This window comes from Enhydra lutris, unplaced genomic scaffold, assembly GCF_002288905.1.
Source record: "Enhydra lutris kenyoni isolate GAN:26980312 unplaced genomic scaffold, ASM228890v2 scaffoldscaffold83, whole genome shotgun sequence".
NCBI lineage: Eukaryota > Metazoa > Chordata > Mammalia > Carnivora > Mustelidae > Enhydra > Enhydra lutris.
Window position 1 is genome coordinate 652,357 of NW_019154167.1, and position 16,652 is coordinate 669,008.

Consider the following 16,652-nt stretch of genomic DNA (forward strand, 5'->3'; position numbering starts at 1 on the left):
GAAGACTCTCAGAACCTGAGGTCTAGAAGGCAGATAGTGGTTCCCCAGGCTACAGACTAGTGTCACTAACCAGACTAATGCAGAAACCAGGGGATGGCCTTGGAGGTGTCTTCTGAATACTCCTCCTTAAATAAGATGATTTTTTAAAATGCCCATTCACTGAGGAATGGCTGGGGAGCTGGGCACCAGGCAAAACACTGCTAGCGTCATGTTGTGTCTTCCTCACCAACACCATAGGAGAAAATAGCTCCCATTTGATGCCTGAAGCTCAAAGAGGTTAAAGTATCTTGCCCCCATGATGAGTGAGTAGCAGAACTAGGATGTAAGCTCACATCTCTCTGGCCTCAGAGCCCAACATCTTAACCAATACACTATACTGTTCAATTCCCCATTTTGCTTTCAGACTGGACCAAGTGGAGGAGGAATGGCAGGAAGTTGAGTATGCGAACTGAATCATAGCTTGTATACATATCTGTATGAAATGCAATTTGTGATTTCCTTTAAGTACGGGTGAAAGCTATAGCAGTTTACCGGGACTGTTGGCTCTGTGGCTTCAAGCAGGACTTGGGGGATTGTTTTAATGAATAGGCAAGACTAATTTTAATTAGCGTAGCAATTGTTTGTAAATGGCACTTGAGGGAATCGACATGCAATTTGTTCATCAGCATTTTATTAAACGTCCCCTCTGTGATCTTATATAGACTCTTTATTTGCATTATGAACGAGCAAGGAGGAATTTGCTAGGGGAAGGGCTGGGCATGCCAATTTCAATGTCTCAAACACTGAAATTGACTACTGCTTCTCCCAAGTCACAGAGTTGACATTTTCAAAGGAGGAGCTGAGGGAAGGTTCACTGTTGGTCTGTCACAGCCAAGAGCATGGCCTTCAGTGTTTGCCTAGTACAGAAATCCAGCTACCTCAGACGAGGGCCATCATCAGTAGGTTTCTGGAGATCTCAAATGAGGTGGGGCAAAAGAACACAATGGGTTGTTTTCATTTCAAGAAAAGGGCAGACATGTAAACTTGAGGGGTCTTGGCTGCAAGTCCTCCAGTCTAGTCACCTGGCCATAATGGATCCTCAGGATGAACCCCAAGCCCCCATTGTAGGGACGGGCTCCATATGAGGGTGGGACGAGTAGGCTGTTCCCCTTTGCTGCTGCTCCTACAGAGGTTATCTCTCAGAAATATTGTTAGGTGACATCTGCTGCATAGGTGACTGCCTGCCCACTGGGCATTGATGATTTAGGAAGTGGCTTTCCGACACTTGGCCCCTAGAGGTACCATTATCTACAAGCCACTGCCCTAGGAGTAACTCCCAAGAGCTTCTGATGTCAGGATTCTTCTGCATGGGCTCCCAGCTGCTGGGTGGGAAGAACTTGGTTGTGCCATCCAAGGGGATGGGAATAAAGGAGCATGCTAGGGGGAAATCAGTTCTGACTCGGTGGGCTCACTGGATGCTTCCATGTCACCACTTACAGGGATCACCTTGCCATGTATAATTCCTGGGTCCTATGGTCCATCAGGCTTACCAGGAGTTCCCGGATTCCCAGGTATGGCATGAGGCCAGAGAAAGCCACTGAGCACGCTCGTAAGGGCCATGAGCCCAAGGAAGTGGGCGACAGGTTGGCAGCATTTGGGGGGGAACCACATTCCTCCTGAGAGGCGGCCTTGAACATTGAGGAAATAGAATGGCTCCTGGAGAAGTCTGAGCGGGGAGGTAAGGGTAGGAGCCCATCCCCCCACCCGAGGGACCAGGATTCTTGAGTGAACATCCCAAGAGTGGCCAGCCACCCTGACTTTCCTTTCCCCTCACCACTCATGTTTGGGTTCGCAGGCCCTAAAGGGGCCCGTGGCCTCCCTGGGACCCCAGGCCAGCCTGGACTGCGTGGGAATAAAGGAGAGCCTGGAAGTCCAGGATTGGTTCACCTTCCTGAATTGCCAGGTAAGGAATAAAGCTTTTTCTCACCTGCTTCTCCTCTGCTGGGACCATGGGCTTGAATCGTGGTAGCCAGCCATCCACTGATCACAGGCAGTGAGGTCTGCACTCTGGTGTGCGTGGGGTGGTTTTGATTTCCTACTCGGGTGGCTCAGGGCTTCAAGCTTGGGTATGACAGTGAGTCAGAGCGCTCAGGGCCATCAGCCGGGACCAGCTGGAGCTCAGATGGAAAGTGCCTTTGCCTGAGGTTGCGAAGCCACTAGTGAGAGAGCTAGGATTCCCCCCCCGCTCCCTTAGCTGACTGCCAAGCCTCTGGCAAGTTCCAGGCTCCATTCCTTCCAGGTCAGACAAAGAGATTGAGATGAGTCAAAAGGAAGGGGTTCCTTTCTATCCCTTTGCTCACACCCTATTGCAAGCTTGTTCTCCATTGCACCAGGAGGTCTTAAACTCTGTTGCCAGATCTGCGGCCCCAGCATCACCTGGGAACCTGTTAATAATGCAGAGTCTTGGCCCCTCGGCAGAGCTAGATCAGAAGCTGGTGTGGGGTAGGTTGGTAGTGCCCAGCCATGTGGGCATGGCCAAGCACCCCCTCCCCAGGTAGTTCTGACCCACACTCAGTTTGAGAACCACCCTGCTCTGTAGCATGGGGCTTCTCATGGGCCATGCCCTCCATGGTTTATTTACCCAGCTTCAATCCCCTCCAACCACCCAGGAAGAGGGAGGCATGACACCCGGGGGGAGATGACTGCAGAAGAAATTGGGCCTTTGACAGGGAGTCCTGGGTATATAACCTGTGCTCTTTGGCCTGTGAAACAGCCCTGAGAGTGGGTTACTGGGCTCAGCCCAAGGCCTTACTGAGCTAGAACCTTCTGCAGCTTCCATGGTGCATCCCTGCCTCTGGGCGCATCCTCCCAGGACCAGGGGCCCCTGCCTTTCAAGAAAAGTGACATACATTATCGAAATGTTAGCTTTTGTAATAGAAAAACCAAAATCTGTCTCAGGGATCTCCACCCAGACCTATCCCTTCTAAACCTCCATGGCCTTTTTATTTTTTGCCTCTTTACATTTAGGATTTCCTGGACCTCGTGGGGAGAAGGGCTTGCCTGGGTTTCCTGGGCTTCCTGGAAAAGATGGCTTGCCCGGGAAACTTGGCAGTCCAGGTATACCCGGTTCCAAGGGAGCACCCGGTGACATCTTTGGTGCTGAGGACGGTGCTCCGGGAGAGCAAGGCCTTCAGGGATTGCCAGGGGACAGAGGATTTCCTGGAGACTCTGGCCTTCCAGGACCCAAGGGTGACTCTTTTTGACTCACTTACATAACAATCTACAGAAAGTCTTTCAGTGACCAGTATATCCTTGCATGAATAGACAACTGAGTCTGGGGTGATGGACCCAGAGGGGGTGTCACTGAAAAGCCATTTTGTCCTCTCACTTCTGGGGACTTTTTCTTAAATCGCTGGAGTGTGTTCTTACTTCGTAAATCCCGAAGTAACTGTAACAGTGAGTCGGGTTTCTTTTACAGCCTCTGATTTGTCACTAGGGCAAGAGCAGCAGGGGCTGGAGCAGAGGAGGCCGCCACACCGGGGATATACCCTGGGCCAAGGTCTTGCGCTGCAAGTTGTTTTGGTGACCAGTCCCTGCTGTCCATCCAGGCTGTTGATCATCTGTCCCTTCCTTTCATTAGGTTTGCTTGGGAAGTCAGGCCTGCTAGGCCCCAAAGGTGAGCGGGGCAGCCCCGGCATGCCGGGCCACGTGGGACAGCCAGGGCCCCCAGGGCCTCAGGGTCTGTTTGGCATCAAGGGCAAACCTGGGCTCCCAGGTGCACCAGGCTTTCCCGGCCCTTCAGGTAGGTCCTTTGGAGGAGGAGCCCCAGCTTGACAGCCTTAAGCCGGGGCCCTGGGCCCTGTCGCCCTGAGGGGCAACCACAGCAGTGTGCCAGGGGCAGGGTCAAGAAGGATCCTCGACCTCTCACGGTTCCCAGTCTCAGGGGGCCCTGGCAGTGCCTAGCAGAAGAGATTTCTGTACTTTAGCTTCCAAAAGGGTAGTACATGTCCCTCCCTGTCCCTTCCCCATGGTCTCTCTCCCCCTTTCCCAGTTCAGGAAGTGCCCTAGTTGTGCAGGTGGGTCTAGCCATCTCCACTGGCTTGGCTGGGACCGTGGGGAGCCTGCTTGGGATCAGGGTTGGGGTGAGGAAGCTTGGGCAGAGGGCAGCTGCATGGTGACTTGCCTCTCGGGCGACTATGCCTCTGAGGACCCACAGCCAAAGTGGCCGTCCCTGGGCCTCGGGGCTGACACCCACCCACTGGCTCCAGACTAGCGTTCGTGGTGCACCTGCTCCTCATACTACCCACCTCACCCCTACCTCAGTGACTACGTCACCCCCCCTCCCCTTATTCCTGGCCACATGACTGTAGTTGAGTTTCTGCAAAGCCACTAAAACCCTTTTTATCCCTTTTATCCTTCTGTGTTTCTGGGGTCTTCCCATGGGCTGTCCAGGTGAGAAAACAGTAGGTAAGCTCACAGGCTAACACCCCCACTGGCTTCCCTGCTCAAGGCATTCACAGACTATACACTAGAACCTGGCAAGGCCAGGGGTCCCCGGACTCATGCTGGGGCATTGGCCCCCATTGAATTTCCTTCCTTGTTGTGGAATCCCCTTCCCTGCCCCCCTCCTCCCCCTCCCCCAATTAGAATCCTGGGGCTTGTGGCTACTGGATGCTTTTCAATTCGTGGAAAGCCAAGTCAGCCATTCATTGAGGTTCTTGGGGACCCAAACACATCTGTAGTCACTGATTTAATCCTTTGGTTTTTTTAATTTCCTCGCTTTGTACCTGAGCATTCCACTTGGGCAGCAGCTCAGGAGGTTAATCCCATTGACCAACTTAAACCCCGGTGAAAGAAATCCCAGAATACCTAGGAGACCAAATGGGCCTTGGGGATTTCTACAGGACTTGGCACTAGGGGGTCTTTCAATCTTAAGGCCAAGGAACTGGCTGATTTAACTGCTTGCAAGAAGGATTAAAAGGGCAGCCCTGTCTCCATGGCTCCCTGGGAGGCTGAAACAATGGCTCGGCTTTAACCTCTACTTCGCCGGATTGGCTCAGGAAGCAGCCATTGTGGCGTGGTTCAGACAGTATGTACCAGGAAGCCAGGGTCCGGTTGCCTCCCTGGCTTCCCAGAGCCCCATTCACAGGCAAAGATGTGAACCCCATTCATAAAAGGGGGAAGAAGCTCTAATTGGAAGGGGTTTGCGTGCCCTGCCAGCTGCCATGCCACGCTGAGAGTGATAGCCATTGGCATGTGTGCTGCTCAGGGTGGTGAACACTAAGGCTTCAGCCAGCCTCGAAGCCTGCCAGTTAGCCACCTGCATGGGGCCATTGTTAAGGGACCATTTCCAACACCCACCGGGCCAGCCAACCAGAAGCCATGGGAATGGGCACCAGCCCAGATCTGGACACAGCCTCCCTTGACACTGTCCCGTGTTCTCTCTTATGCTAATTCAGGACGTCCTGGAAAGAAAGGTGTAAGAGGCGAGACAGGTCCCCCCTCATCCTCTGGAAAGAGAGGCCTGCCAGGGCTGAAAGGCTTTCCAGGATCTCCAGGGCTGGTTGGCTTCTTGGGGAGCTCAGGCTTGCCAGGGAACACTGGGTTGCCAGGCCTGCCAGGTCCGAAGGGTAAGTGAAGCGGGTGGGATTTTCTGTGGTAAGAGGGTCGGGCAGGGCCAGTGTTAAGGGAAGGCTCCCACCTAAGCTGAGTCACCCTTGCTACTGGCTGGGTGGAGTGCTGGGCCGGATGACGCTGGCAGGAAGGCCCAGAACAGTGACCACCATGCTGGCTATTCTCATTCGCTCCACCCCTTCCATGGTGTCCGATGGCTCTCAGTTTCTACTAGCCCACCCGAGGTTGGATAGGAGACGTCTCCATTTTATATAGGGGCAAATGACAGGTCCAAGGTCACACAGCCAATTAGCAACAGCACCCAGCTAGGGCTCATCTCCCTGCCTCTTAGTCCTAGGCCTTTTTGTTTTTCCTGTGCCACCCAGGAGCTCTAACTTGGCACATGGTAAGAAAGGCACCCACCTCCTCTTTCCCTCCTGTCGCTTTAGTGCCATGTCCCTGTTTAGGGAAGTAGTAGTATATGTAAGGATTAGCAGCTGGTACTTTGGAGTTAGAGAAACCTGGGTTGGAATCCCTTCTCTGCAGCTGCCAAGCTGTGTGATTTGGGGTAAGTTATTTAACCTCTCTGAGCTTCCATTTCCTTGTATGTCCGATGGGGATAATAATAGAAGTTCTCGTTTCATAACAGGTGAGAAGGGGTCTGCCGGGCTGGCTGGCTTTCCGGGGATGCCTGGTCTCCCTGGTATTCCTGGCGCAAGTGGATTAAAGGGAATTTCTGGCTCTGCCGGAAGAGTGGGACCATCTGGACGGGCTGGTAGTGCTGGTAAAAAAGGTGAGCTGGGGAACTGAGTTCTGAACTCGCTAGCCATGCTTACCAAGGTATGTTTTATTTGTCGACCTTGAGGCTGGTGTGGCTTGTACCCACCCTGTGTTAGATAATAAGACTGGGGGTTTCTGAACCCCATCCCATGGCTTTTAAACCATAAGACCTAATGGCTTCTGAGTTTTCCCCACGTGTTAGAGGCCTCACTGCACGTTCCCTGTTGCTCAGTGGTGGGGACTTTGCAGTAGGCTTCAGAGTTGCTGGCCGACTTTGGGCCTGTCAAAGGAGAGGGCATGAACGTAGGTGGGAAGTCATGGGGCCAGGGCCAGCCAGGGAAGGGCCTGGAAAGGAGGCCTGTGGGTAGTGCGGGAGGAGCAGAGAGGAAAGGTCAGCTCATGTCTGACCCTGTGTCTAAGCTTCCTCTCACAAGGGTCTCACGATCTCCACCCTCCTCCCCTGCAGGAGACCGAGGCGACCCAGGGCCAGTTGGAATACCCAGCCCAAGACCTCCCATGGTGAACCTCTGGTTCAAAGGAGACAAAGGCTCGAGAGGCTCAGCTGGATCGGATGGATTTCCTGGGCCCAGAGGTGCCGGGGGCAGGCAACGGGCAGGAGAAATGCTCATCCTCAACTTCCCTCCTGAGAAAAGGCCCCCATCACAAAGCCCCCCCAGAGTGGCAATGTGGGTGGCAGCAATGGGTCCAAGGAGGCTGCCTTCTCTGGGCTTGTGGGGCACCTGGACTTCCAGGCTGCCAGTGTTCATTGTCACTCTGGAACTAAAGTTTTGTTTTTTTTTTTCTTCTAAAGATTTTATTTATTTATTTGACAGAGAGATCACAAGTAGGCAGAGAGAGAGGGGGGAAGCAGGCTCCCTGCTGAGCAGAGAGTCCGATGCGGGGCTCCATCCCAGGACCCTGAGATCATGACCTGAGCCCAAGGCAGAGGCTTTAACCCACTGAGCCACCCAGGCGCCCCTGGAACTGAAGTTTTGAATCACTGGCTATTGTACCCTCTGGAGGAGCCTAGCAGATGCTGGGACATGGGCACCGGCAGTGTTGCAGTGTTGAGCCGGAGTGACCCTGACTGGTGAACCCTAAGGCTGGAGGCACCTCCCCCACTCCCACCATCACAATCCCCTCCCCCACACTGAGCTAGCCATCCCCAAGTCCCCAAGGCTGCACTTCATTTGCCTGTGATCCCGGGGTCCTACAACTTGGGGAGCAGATTTGCTCCTGGCCAGAGTCTTTTTTTCTAAGCCCTTTGTTTCTTTCATAGGTGACAAAGGAGAGGCTGGCCTCCCCGGACCACCAGGCTTGCCTGGAGCTCCTGGCTTCCCTAGTACCATCAAGGGACTCACTGGGAGAGCTGGCATCCCTGGCTCCCCCGGACAACGGGGCTTACCCGGCTTGAAGGGGTCCCCTGGAATCACAGGTTTCCCAGGAATACCAGGGGAAAGCGTAAGTGTGCCCAGCTCCTGGTCTCTTCACGGGAGAAGGGCCTCTGTAGCAGGGGACATGCCCCTGGGCCCCATCTTTCTGGCCCCAACCCACTTCCTGGCCTCTTCCCCTACCTCACCACAGACAAAGCCCTCTCCCTGAGTCTGGCAGGCCTTCCTCCACCCATTTCCTGAAGGTTCCTTCCTCTGGGCCTTTGTTCATGCTCTTTCCGCCACAGAGCAGAGGCTTCTCCTTTGCAGCTAACTGGCTAATGCCCACCCGTGCTTTGGGTCCCGGACCTGGGTGCCCACTACCCCAGGAGTCTCGGAGGTCCCACCCTGCTGGCATGCTGCACTTCTCACTGCTTATGTGAATCCCAGTTGGTTCTATGTGGGCTCGATTTCCTCAATGAGATTGTCAGGCCTTGAGAACAAGTCCTTACAAGCTCTTCTAGAAATCTCCACCCCACTGCTGGCATCCCTCCCCCCCACGCCCAAACCTTGAGCTAGGCACATTGTAAGGGCTCTGGACATTGTGATTTTAGAAAGGTCATTGCTGACAAATGGCAAGTAATCAAATCAGCTTGTCTGAGCTCTTCAAAGGCGGGGGAATAGGGTAGGCATAGCCACAAGAGGGAGCTGGGTTCGAATTTCTGCTCTCCTGCTCATGAGCTCTGTGATTCTGTGCATATTGCTTACCTTGCCTGAACCTTGCTTTTCTCATCTGCACAAAATGGAAACGATACTCAGACCTCCTTCGGATAGCAGTGAAAATTAAATGAGCTGATCCGAGTAAAGTGCTTATCTTGGTATCCAGCAAATGGTGGGCTCTCAATAAGTGGTAGCCATCATAGCAGCAGTACTGAAGGGACTAAATGAACTGGATTCCAGAACACCTGTGCTCCCTGCAGGCAAAATCCCATCCCTTTAAAAGCAGCAGGCCATGGGATGGAGAAAACACACACACACACACACACACACACACACACACAGATATATATATATATATATATATATATATATATATATATATATCCCAGAAGCAACTGCAAAGGAAAATGTTCTTAGCTGGATGGTCCTGACTCCTCCTCCCCTTGGAGGGATGGAGTCAAAGTAGGAAAGCATTTCTATGAAAATGGTAACATTAACCCAAATGCAGACTCCAGGACCTGCACATATCCAGCCAGCTATGTGGTTCCTTGCAGGGACCCGAAGCTTGCACAACCTGCAGCTGAGGGCTGTCGCTTTCCCTATGAAGCAATCCTTTTCCTTATGCATCATGGCTCCAGAGCTTTGGCATGGGGAGCGATAGCCGACTGTCTGCAGGGGGCACCACCAAACATCTGTCTGGACGGTTATGTCCTGTATTTTCAAAGAGACTTGCTACAATAGCCACACCTTGATTTCCCAAGATTCTCCTTTTGATAGCCATTGGGAAGTTATGAATGACGGGACCAGGATTAATCTGCAGATAGTGTCCCTCCCCTAAAAACCCTGACTACACATTTCCACCCTTGGCTTATCACCTTCCCTTCCGCAGGATGCCCACCCCCCACCACAGCATACACAGTAGACCTTTCTTAGGCAGTGGTTTGGGGAGGATGAGGGGTGGGTGGGAGGCGAGAGTGTGGAAGGCCTCGAGCTCTGGGCAGAAATAATGATTTCCATATTACTTTGAAGGGTTCACAGGGCCTTAGTGGAGCTCCCGGACTCCCAGGAACATTTGGTCTCCCAGGTTCAAAAGGTGAGGAGCATAATCCCCTCCATTCCTGTCCATGTTGATGCAGATGGTGGGCCTTCATCCTTTCTGATGGCTGAGTTATATTCCATTGTACATATGCTAAGTGAAATAAGCCAAAAAGAGAAAGACAATTATATGATTTCACTCATATGTGGAACATAAGGAACAGCATGGAGGACCAGGAGCAAGGGAGGGAAAACTAAATGGGGAGAAATCAGAGAGGGAGACAAACCATGAGAGACTTGGACTCCGGGAAACAAACTGAAGTTTACAGAAGGAAGGGGGCTAGGGGTAACCAGCGATGGGTATTAAGGAGGGTACGTGTGGTGATGAGCATTGGGTGTTACACGCAACTAATGAACCATGGAACACTGAATCAAAAACTTATGATGTACTATATGCTGGCTAACTGAACATAACAATAATTTTTTAAAAAGTTGAGGAGCATTTTCTCTTTTAATGGGTGTTTCCAGAGTAAGGTGGATTTCTAGCAGGCTTGGGGTTCTTGGGGAAGGAAACTCGGTGTTCAAAGGGAAGTGAATTGATTTACCTTTTCTCTTTGGCCAAGCCCCCTTCTCAGACTTTGCTCCTCAAACATGTGTGACAAACAGTGGTTTGACCCACTTGCCTTCCAAACTCAGCAACAGAGAAGGGCCTCAGCTCAAGACAGTCTTTTCCCCTGCTGAACCCAGCCCACAGGGCAGGAAAATTTCCCATACTTGCCATCATCATTGTTTTATTCTGGTGATGTTTTAGCACCCTTCCTCCCATCTTCTCTGCCCATACTGAACCTAGCGATGTTTTCCCAGTGGAGATATGCTTCACGTAACAGCATTTCTCGCCAATAGCCTGATAGCATCCCAGCCTTTTTTTGGTGATTGGTCACTTTTGCCCAATGCATACTTTGTCAAAGATCACCTCTGGCTACATTGAATCTGAAAAGGTTTTGCCATCAAAAGATCTCTTTGCTGCAAAATGAGGTCTAGCTTCTCTTGACCACTTGGACAATATCTTCATATCCCTAGGAGATCAAGGTCAGACATTTGGCATTTCCGGTAGCCCAGGGCCCAAGGGACAACCTGGGGAGTCTGGTTTTAAAGGTAAGTCTTCTGTCCTTTTATCTCACGTGTCTCACAGACTCCTCAAAACTGAGGATCAGGAGGAATTAGGGAGGTCAACCCCCAAGTTCTGTAACTTCTATCCAGTGCAGAGAAATTTCTACCCTGACACATATCTACTCAAGGCAGCCCACAGTTTCCCCAAGCAAACCAGTTTACTTTTCCCTTGAGACTCATGGGGTAAGACCATTGGGATAATGGCTTCCCTTCCTTGGTTTATAGTTATTTAAACTGGTTCTCAGACATTTCCAGCCATTGCTGCTCCTTATGGGGGCACTCAGAACATGTTGACTTACCTTAGTGGGCAGCACCTTGCAAATGCAAAGACAGCTACTATTACCATCTTTTTCAGAGGCTTTTCACTGGACCTGACTCTCTTGAGATTTCAAGTAGATTTCCTTTCCTGCTGCCTCTCTCCCTGGGAGAAACATGGTGCCTGAAACAGGGCCTGACCACTCAGCATTTTTCTTGATTTTGTAGGCGTGAAAGGAACAGATGGAATCATTGGTGATGTGGGTTTCCCAGGAAGCAAAGGTGAAGATGGGAATGTTGGGATTTCTGGAGATGTTGGCCTTCCTGGCTCCCCAGGTACCGTGTCACCCGACGACTGTATTCTGAAAAACTGAGGGTTGGCTTGAAGCCATGGTCCAGTCTGAGCTCCTGTCTTGCTTTCTCTTTCAGGGCTCCCCGGGACTGCAGGCATGAGAGGAAATCCAGGGTTTCCAGGTTCTCCAGGCCATCCAGGGGTACCTGGGCCCCTGGGACCCTCTGGCCTAATGGGAACCAAAGGTATGTGTATTTGAGAGGAGGTCATGGGAAAAGGGGTTCTTCCCTCAGAAAAAGGACAGCAACTCCTTTATATTAGGAGACACTCTCTGGAGGCAAGCTATTTCCAGGGGAGTCACTGGCTGGGTCACATGATGGATAATCGGAGGAGGAGAACATGGAATACATGGAGAGAAGAGTTAGCGAGGAAGGCTGTCGTCCTGGCACACGTAGTCTTCCCGGGATGGGCAGCGAGTCTCTGGCTGCTGGCTCCTCTAGGTCTTGGCGTTGCCACACTGTGTTCTCAAAGAGACTGAATCATCTACCACCCTGCTCTTAAAGCTGTATGGGTCTCTAAGGAGAGTCAGGAAGAGCTAGGGTGGAGTTTAGGGAACGGTCTGCTCTCCCTTAGAGCATTAATGCCTCCAGAAAGACCAGGACCTTTAAAATGAGGACTTCGCAAGGCCCTGGGGGGCAGGACCTTTGGCTGACCCTTCATGATTCAGAAGTTGCCAGAGCCATTTCTTTTTCTTTTTTTTTTTTAAAGATTTTTTTTTTAATTTATTTGACAGATCACAAGTAGGCAGAGAGACAGGCAGAGAGAGAGAGGAGGAGGAGGCAGGCTCCCTGCTGAGCAGAGAGCCCAATGTGAGGCTCGATCCCAGGACCCTGGGATCATGACCTGAGCCAAAGGCAGAGGCTTTAACCACTGAGCCACCCAGGCGCCCCGACCAGAGCCATTTCTGATACTCAGTCTCCTCAGGTTTCCCTGGACTTCCTGGTTTACATGGACTGAATGGGCTTCCAGGAACCAAGGGAACCCATGGAAATCCAGGTGAGGAAGACCCTCAAGGGCAAGAAGGAGAGCATCAGCTCTTCCAGAAGGCTGGCGGGGGCTGGCCATGAGTTCTCAACTGTGGGGTATCCCATATCCTTCAGCTCATAGATCTCCTTGCCAGCCCCCTCCTGCCCCAGTCTGAGGTGCCTTGATTTGTGGAGGAAGGAGGAAGGGGGAAGAAGTTCATCCTTCTACCCAGAATGAGCTCTCTTTCTGGTTACTTAAGTACTCCTTTTCTGGCGTGTGTCACACAGTCCCTGAGCCTGTGAGCTAGGCATGAGGGCCTCAACTGCACTGAGTTCTGTCCCTCCTCTGTCTGCATCTCCTCCTAGGACCTAGTATAACCGGCGTGCCTGGGCCAGCTGGCCTGCCTGGTCCCAAAGGGGAAAGAGGTTCTCCAGGAACTGGCCTCGGAGCCCCAGGGAAGCCAGGCATGAAAGGACAAAAAGGTGGCCGAGGTAAGTGAGCCCAAGTCAGGCCTTGTAGAAGCTGAGTAAGGCCTGGCCAGGGAGCCAAGGTTGAGGCTCCTCAGGGCCACATGGCTCACAGGGTTGAGTTGTGCATATCTTCACATCCCTGGGGACCATGGAACTCAATGGAACTGACTGCTGAGCTGGGGGCCATGCTTAGGGCTTTTCCGGGAGGCATGTCAGGGAGAAGTCCAGTGAGCTCCCTTTAGCCTCCTTATTCCCTCCTGCTCTCCCTTATTAACCCCAGGGTCTCTCTTGCACCCTTGGCCAGGGCCTGACTTTAACGGTCTTGAGGGACAGGGCTTATCCACTTAGCAAGAGATTTGCCAGAAGTTCCTCAACATCCAGGGTGGATGGCGCTCTGCTGCCAGGGCCCTTAAAAGACAGCATGGCTGCCGGAAGGAGCCCAAGACTAAGACGATAAATATCTCCATAGGATAGGCACTCAGGATCTGTGGGGTTTACTAGAAAGCAGTTTTTTGCCCTCATCTCAGCCCCTGACTCATGGTGTCTTCTGAAGTCTCCTTCTGAGCCTTCCCTTTCCTACCTCACAAATGGTGAAAATGAATTCTGATTCTCTCCTTCTCCTTGGGAATGTTCTGAAGACCCAGATACAAGGCACTCGATGTAAGACAGGAAACAAATTTAGTGTAGCATCTTACCTAGGAGTATGGGCTCTGAAGTCGGACTGCTGGATTCAAATTCCAGCTCTACCCCTCACTGGCTATATGACCTTGAACAAGGAAATGACTCACCCCTCAGTCTTCAATGGACTCTTCATTTTCCTTTTCTATAAAATGGGCATAATAAGAGAATAGACTGCGCAGGTTTGGTGAGGAACCAATGAGGAGTGAGGTAATAGATATGAAAGCACTTAGCACAGCATCTGGCACATAGTAGGTGCTTAAGAAACGTCTGTTATATCATGATGTATTCCCTGGGCAATCCTATTTGCAAAATGTTCTGCACCTCCGTTTGCTCCTGGAGCTTGAGGGCCCCCTGCCTCTTATTTATGTGCATGTTTGTATAATGCGTGTCTGTTTTCCAGGAACTAATTCCTACATTAATTCATTTTCTGCTGAATTTTATATTGGTGCATCTGCTCTCTCTGTGTTTCCTCTTTCTTTTGGTCTGAACCAACATGTTCTTTCCTGAAAGCCAGCCGCTTCTCCTGAGTGGGGGCTCCCACAGGGTCTGAGCCTATAGGCAGAGAGTGTGGCTTTTTTCACAGGAGGTAAAAAGAGGGGGCCTGGATAGAAGCAAAACCCAGATGGTTTCCCATCTTGACTATGGATGCCTAGTCATTAAATTATCCATTTCCTTTCACTCTCTGTGGTAATAAGAAAATCACAATGATAAATGTAGTAAAAAGCACATGTGAAGATGCCTACATTTCAGGAACACCATGTTGATTTAAAACAAACAAACAAACAAACAAACAAAGAACAAATAAATAAACAAAATCCCAAGTTGCAGAGAAAGACGTTGGGTATGATTCCACTGATCAGAGTTTATAAATAAATGAAAACAAGCAATATATCTTTTAAGGACACAGATACGCGTGTTCAAAGTGGGAATGCAGAACACAAAATTCAAGAGTGGTTGCCCCTTGGAAGGGAGGGAAGGTAGTAGGGATCTGTGAAGGGCATGCAAGGAAATTCAAAGGTAATGCCCTCTTCTTTTTCTTAAATTGGGTGGTTGGAACAGAGATGCTCATTTTTATCTGGGTGATTTTTTACTTGTGATTTATAAATACTCTTCTGCTCCTCTCAATATCTAATTAAAACATGGTTTTAAAAGTACACAGCAAATATCTTCCCCCCATAGAAATCTATCTCTGTTATGATTGTAGAAATCAGTGTAAAATGAAGATTTACTCCAAAGCAAACTTCCTAAACCAGTCCCTGTCCTAAAATACCTTTATCTAAATAACTTTGAATCCCACCATTCATTTTCTCATTTGTAATAAATATTTAGAGGCTGTATTTGTATATCTAGGCTTAAATCTTGGACACTCCAATGAGTTGGAAAAATATGCCATCCGGCATTTTCACGTACTCCTTTAAAGTGCCTCATTCTTAAAGAAATACGTGAACTTTTTTTTTTTTTTTTTACTACTTGAGATCAGTAGAACCTGTATTTCAGTTTTAATGCTAAATTGGTGGAATTCGAAACTCAAGAAACAGGTAAAAAGAGAAGGCACTTCCAAAAACTACTATGGGAGCTTTTTATAGTCTGTGCGCTGCCCATAGTACCATCTGGTGTCTTGCTTATTGCTTTTTGCTTCATTTCACTATATATATATATATTTTTTATATCTATAAATATATGTATGTGTATATATAAAGCTATATTTTCAGGAAAAAACACAATATGTCTTTCTTTTCAGATGTTTACGTTTGTGACAAAGAAAAATACTTGAAAGGTTCATCGAGACCTAACTGACCATACTTATAAGTAGCACCACATGGCTTTACAACTGTTATTTCTTGTTTTCTTTTGTCTTGTTTCCAGACCTATAATAATTGGAGCCTTTTCTTGAAATTTACTTTTTTATCCTTTATGTTCCATCTGCATTCAGTTCACTAATGAGCTGTAAAAACCACCGGAATTCACTAATCTGCCATCTTTCTTTATGCATTTTTATGGATTTACTCTTTCTCTAATGAAATACAAGAAGTTCTACCTTAGTATTTTTGGCTTTCTTCATCAGAAAAACAAAAATTCAACATTAGTATTTTTGGATTTTATTGTTACAAACAAAAATCATCTCAACCACCAGAATAGTTTATCAACCAGTGGGAATCTATTTCTCTTCCTTGGAATGTATTCTAGAATATGCCAAAATAATAAATACATTTCTTTTATGCTACAAGTTTAAGATGGACTTTGACATTTTACATATGGCTTTGATGCGGTTTCCGACCAAGATTCCATGTATGTCTTTGTGTGCATATTCAATAAATCTGTAATCCATTGAAATTTTCTGGTTTTGAGCGTTATAGTAGAAATCGTTGCACAAATGGAAAACACGTAAAAAATATCAGAGCAGATGAGTATTTTTGTATCTACTTTAATAAATGGCTTTTTTCTTTGATCTAAAGGGGGGAAAGGGATATGGTATAGAAAAATTAAGCAAGCATCCAGATGATATCATGAGTTGTCTGTAAAAGTATTTTCCAGTTTACCTAGAAGACCCAGAAATTAGCCCTAGAAGACACTGGTAGCTGCAGCCCTCTTGGGACCTCCACTCAGACCCAGCAGGCGGCTGTTTTGGCTAGAGCCCATGCCCCACCCCACCGCTTATACTTTCTCTGTGCAGCCCCAGACATAACTGGCTAATTCAATGAAAATGTGCCACAGGGCCAGGAGGTTTAAAAACACTTCAGGAAACTTCAGTTCCAGGTGCTGTACTCATCATGCCTTCTCTTCTTCCCCATTTGAGGGAAATCTGCCTGAAATATTTCCATTTCCAGTGACACTGAGAGCTAGAACTTTCCAAAGCTCCATCCCGAGGAAGAACCGAGGCATCTGCTGGGGTGGGAGGTGTTGTAGAGGAGGGAGCATGGGGCAGGGGAGAACAGGGAATCACTGTGATCTTGTGTGTCTGCTCCCCTTCGCCGGTCTGGCCCCCACCTAACCCCTTCCATTTTCTCTGGGAAAACCTGACCATACCAAGCCCATAGTGGCCCCTTTCATTTATTCTTTGCAGGTTTCCCAGGTCTCCAGGGTCCTGCTGGTCTGCCCGGTTCCCCAGGCCTCTCCTTGCCCTCAGTCATAGTGGGACAGCCTGGCGACCCTGGGCAACCAGGCCTAGATGGAGAGCGAGGTAAAGACAGGAAGCCCCGAAGAGGTTTGGCCTTCACCTTTTGTCCAGATTTGGGAGAGGTCCTGATACAGTCCAGCCAC

At 49.6% G+C, this 16,652-nt stretch overlaps 1 protein-coding gene across 1 annotated transcript in view; it reads left to right on the forward strand.

The window, feature by feature from the left end:
• LOC111161277 (collagen type IV alpha 6 chain) overlaps positions 1-16,652 on the forward strand; it is a 71,884-nt gene that overhangs the window by 47,440 nt on the left and 7,792 nt on the right. The window contains exons 25-39 of the mRNA XM_022524861.1: positions 1,479-1,550; positions 1,835-1,942; positions 3,007-3,228; positions 3,620-3,781; positions 5,439-5,609; positions 6,242-6,385; positions 6,839-6,964; positions 7,652-7,833; positions 9,492-9,555; positions 10,578-10,652; positions 11,151-11,258; positions 11,352-11,459; positions 12,199-12,270; positions 12,606-12,731; positions 16,456-16,572. Of these exons, the coding sequence (XP_022380569.1) occupies positions 1,479-1,550; positions 1,835-1,942; positions 3,007-3,228; positions 3,620-3,781; positions 5,439-5,609; positions 6,242-6,385; positions 6,839-6,964; positions 7,652-7,833; positions 9,492-9,555; positions 10,578-10,652; positions 11,151-11,258; positions 11,352-11,459; positions 12,199-12,270; positions 12,606-12,731; positions 16,456-16,572 (1,857 nt within the window). The remainder of the gene's footprint in view (positions 1-1,478; positions 1,551-1,834; positions 1,943-3,006; positions 3,229-3,619; positions 3,782-5,438; positions 5,610-6,241; positions 6,386-6,838; positions 6,965-7,651; positions 7,834-9,491; positions 9,556-10,577; positions 10,653-11,150; positions 11,259-11,351; positions 11,460-12,198; positions 12,271-12,605; positions 12,732-16,455; positions 16,573-16,652) is intronic.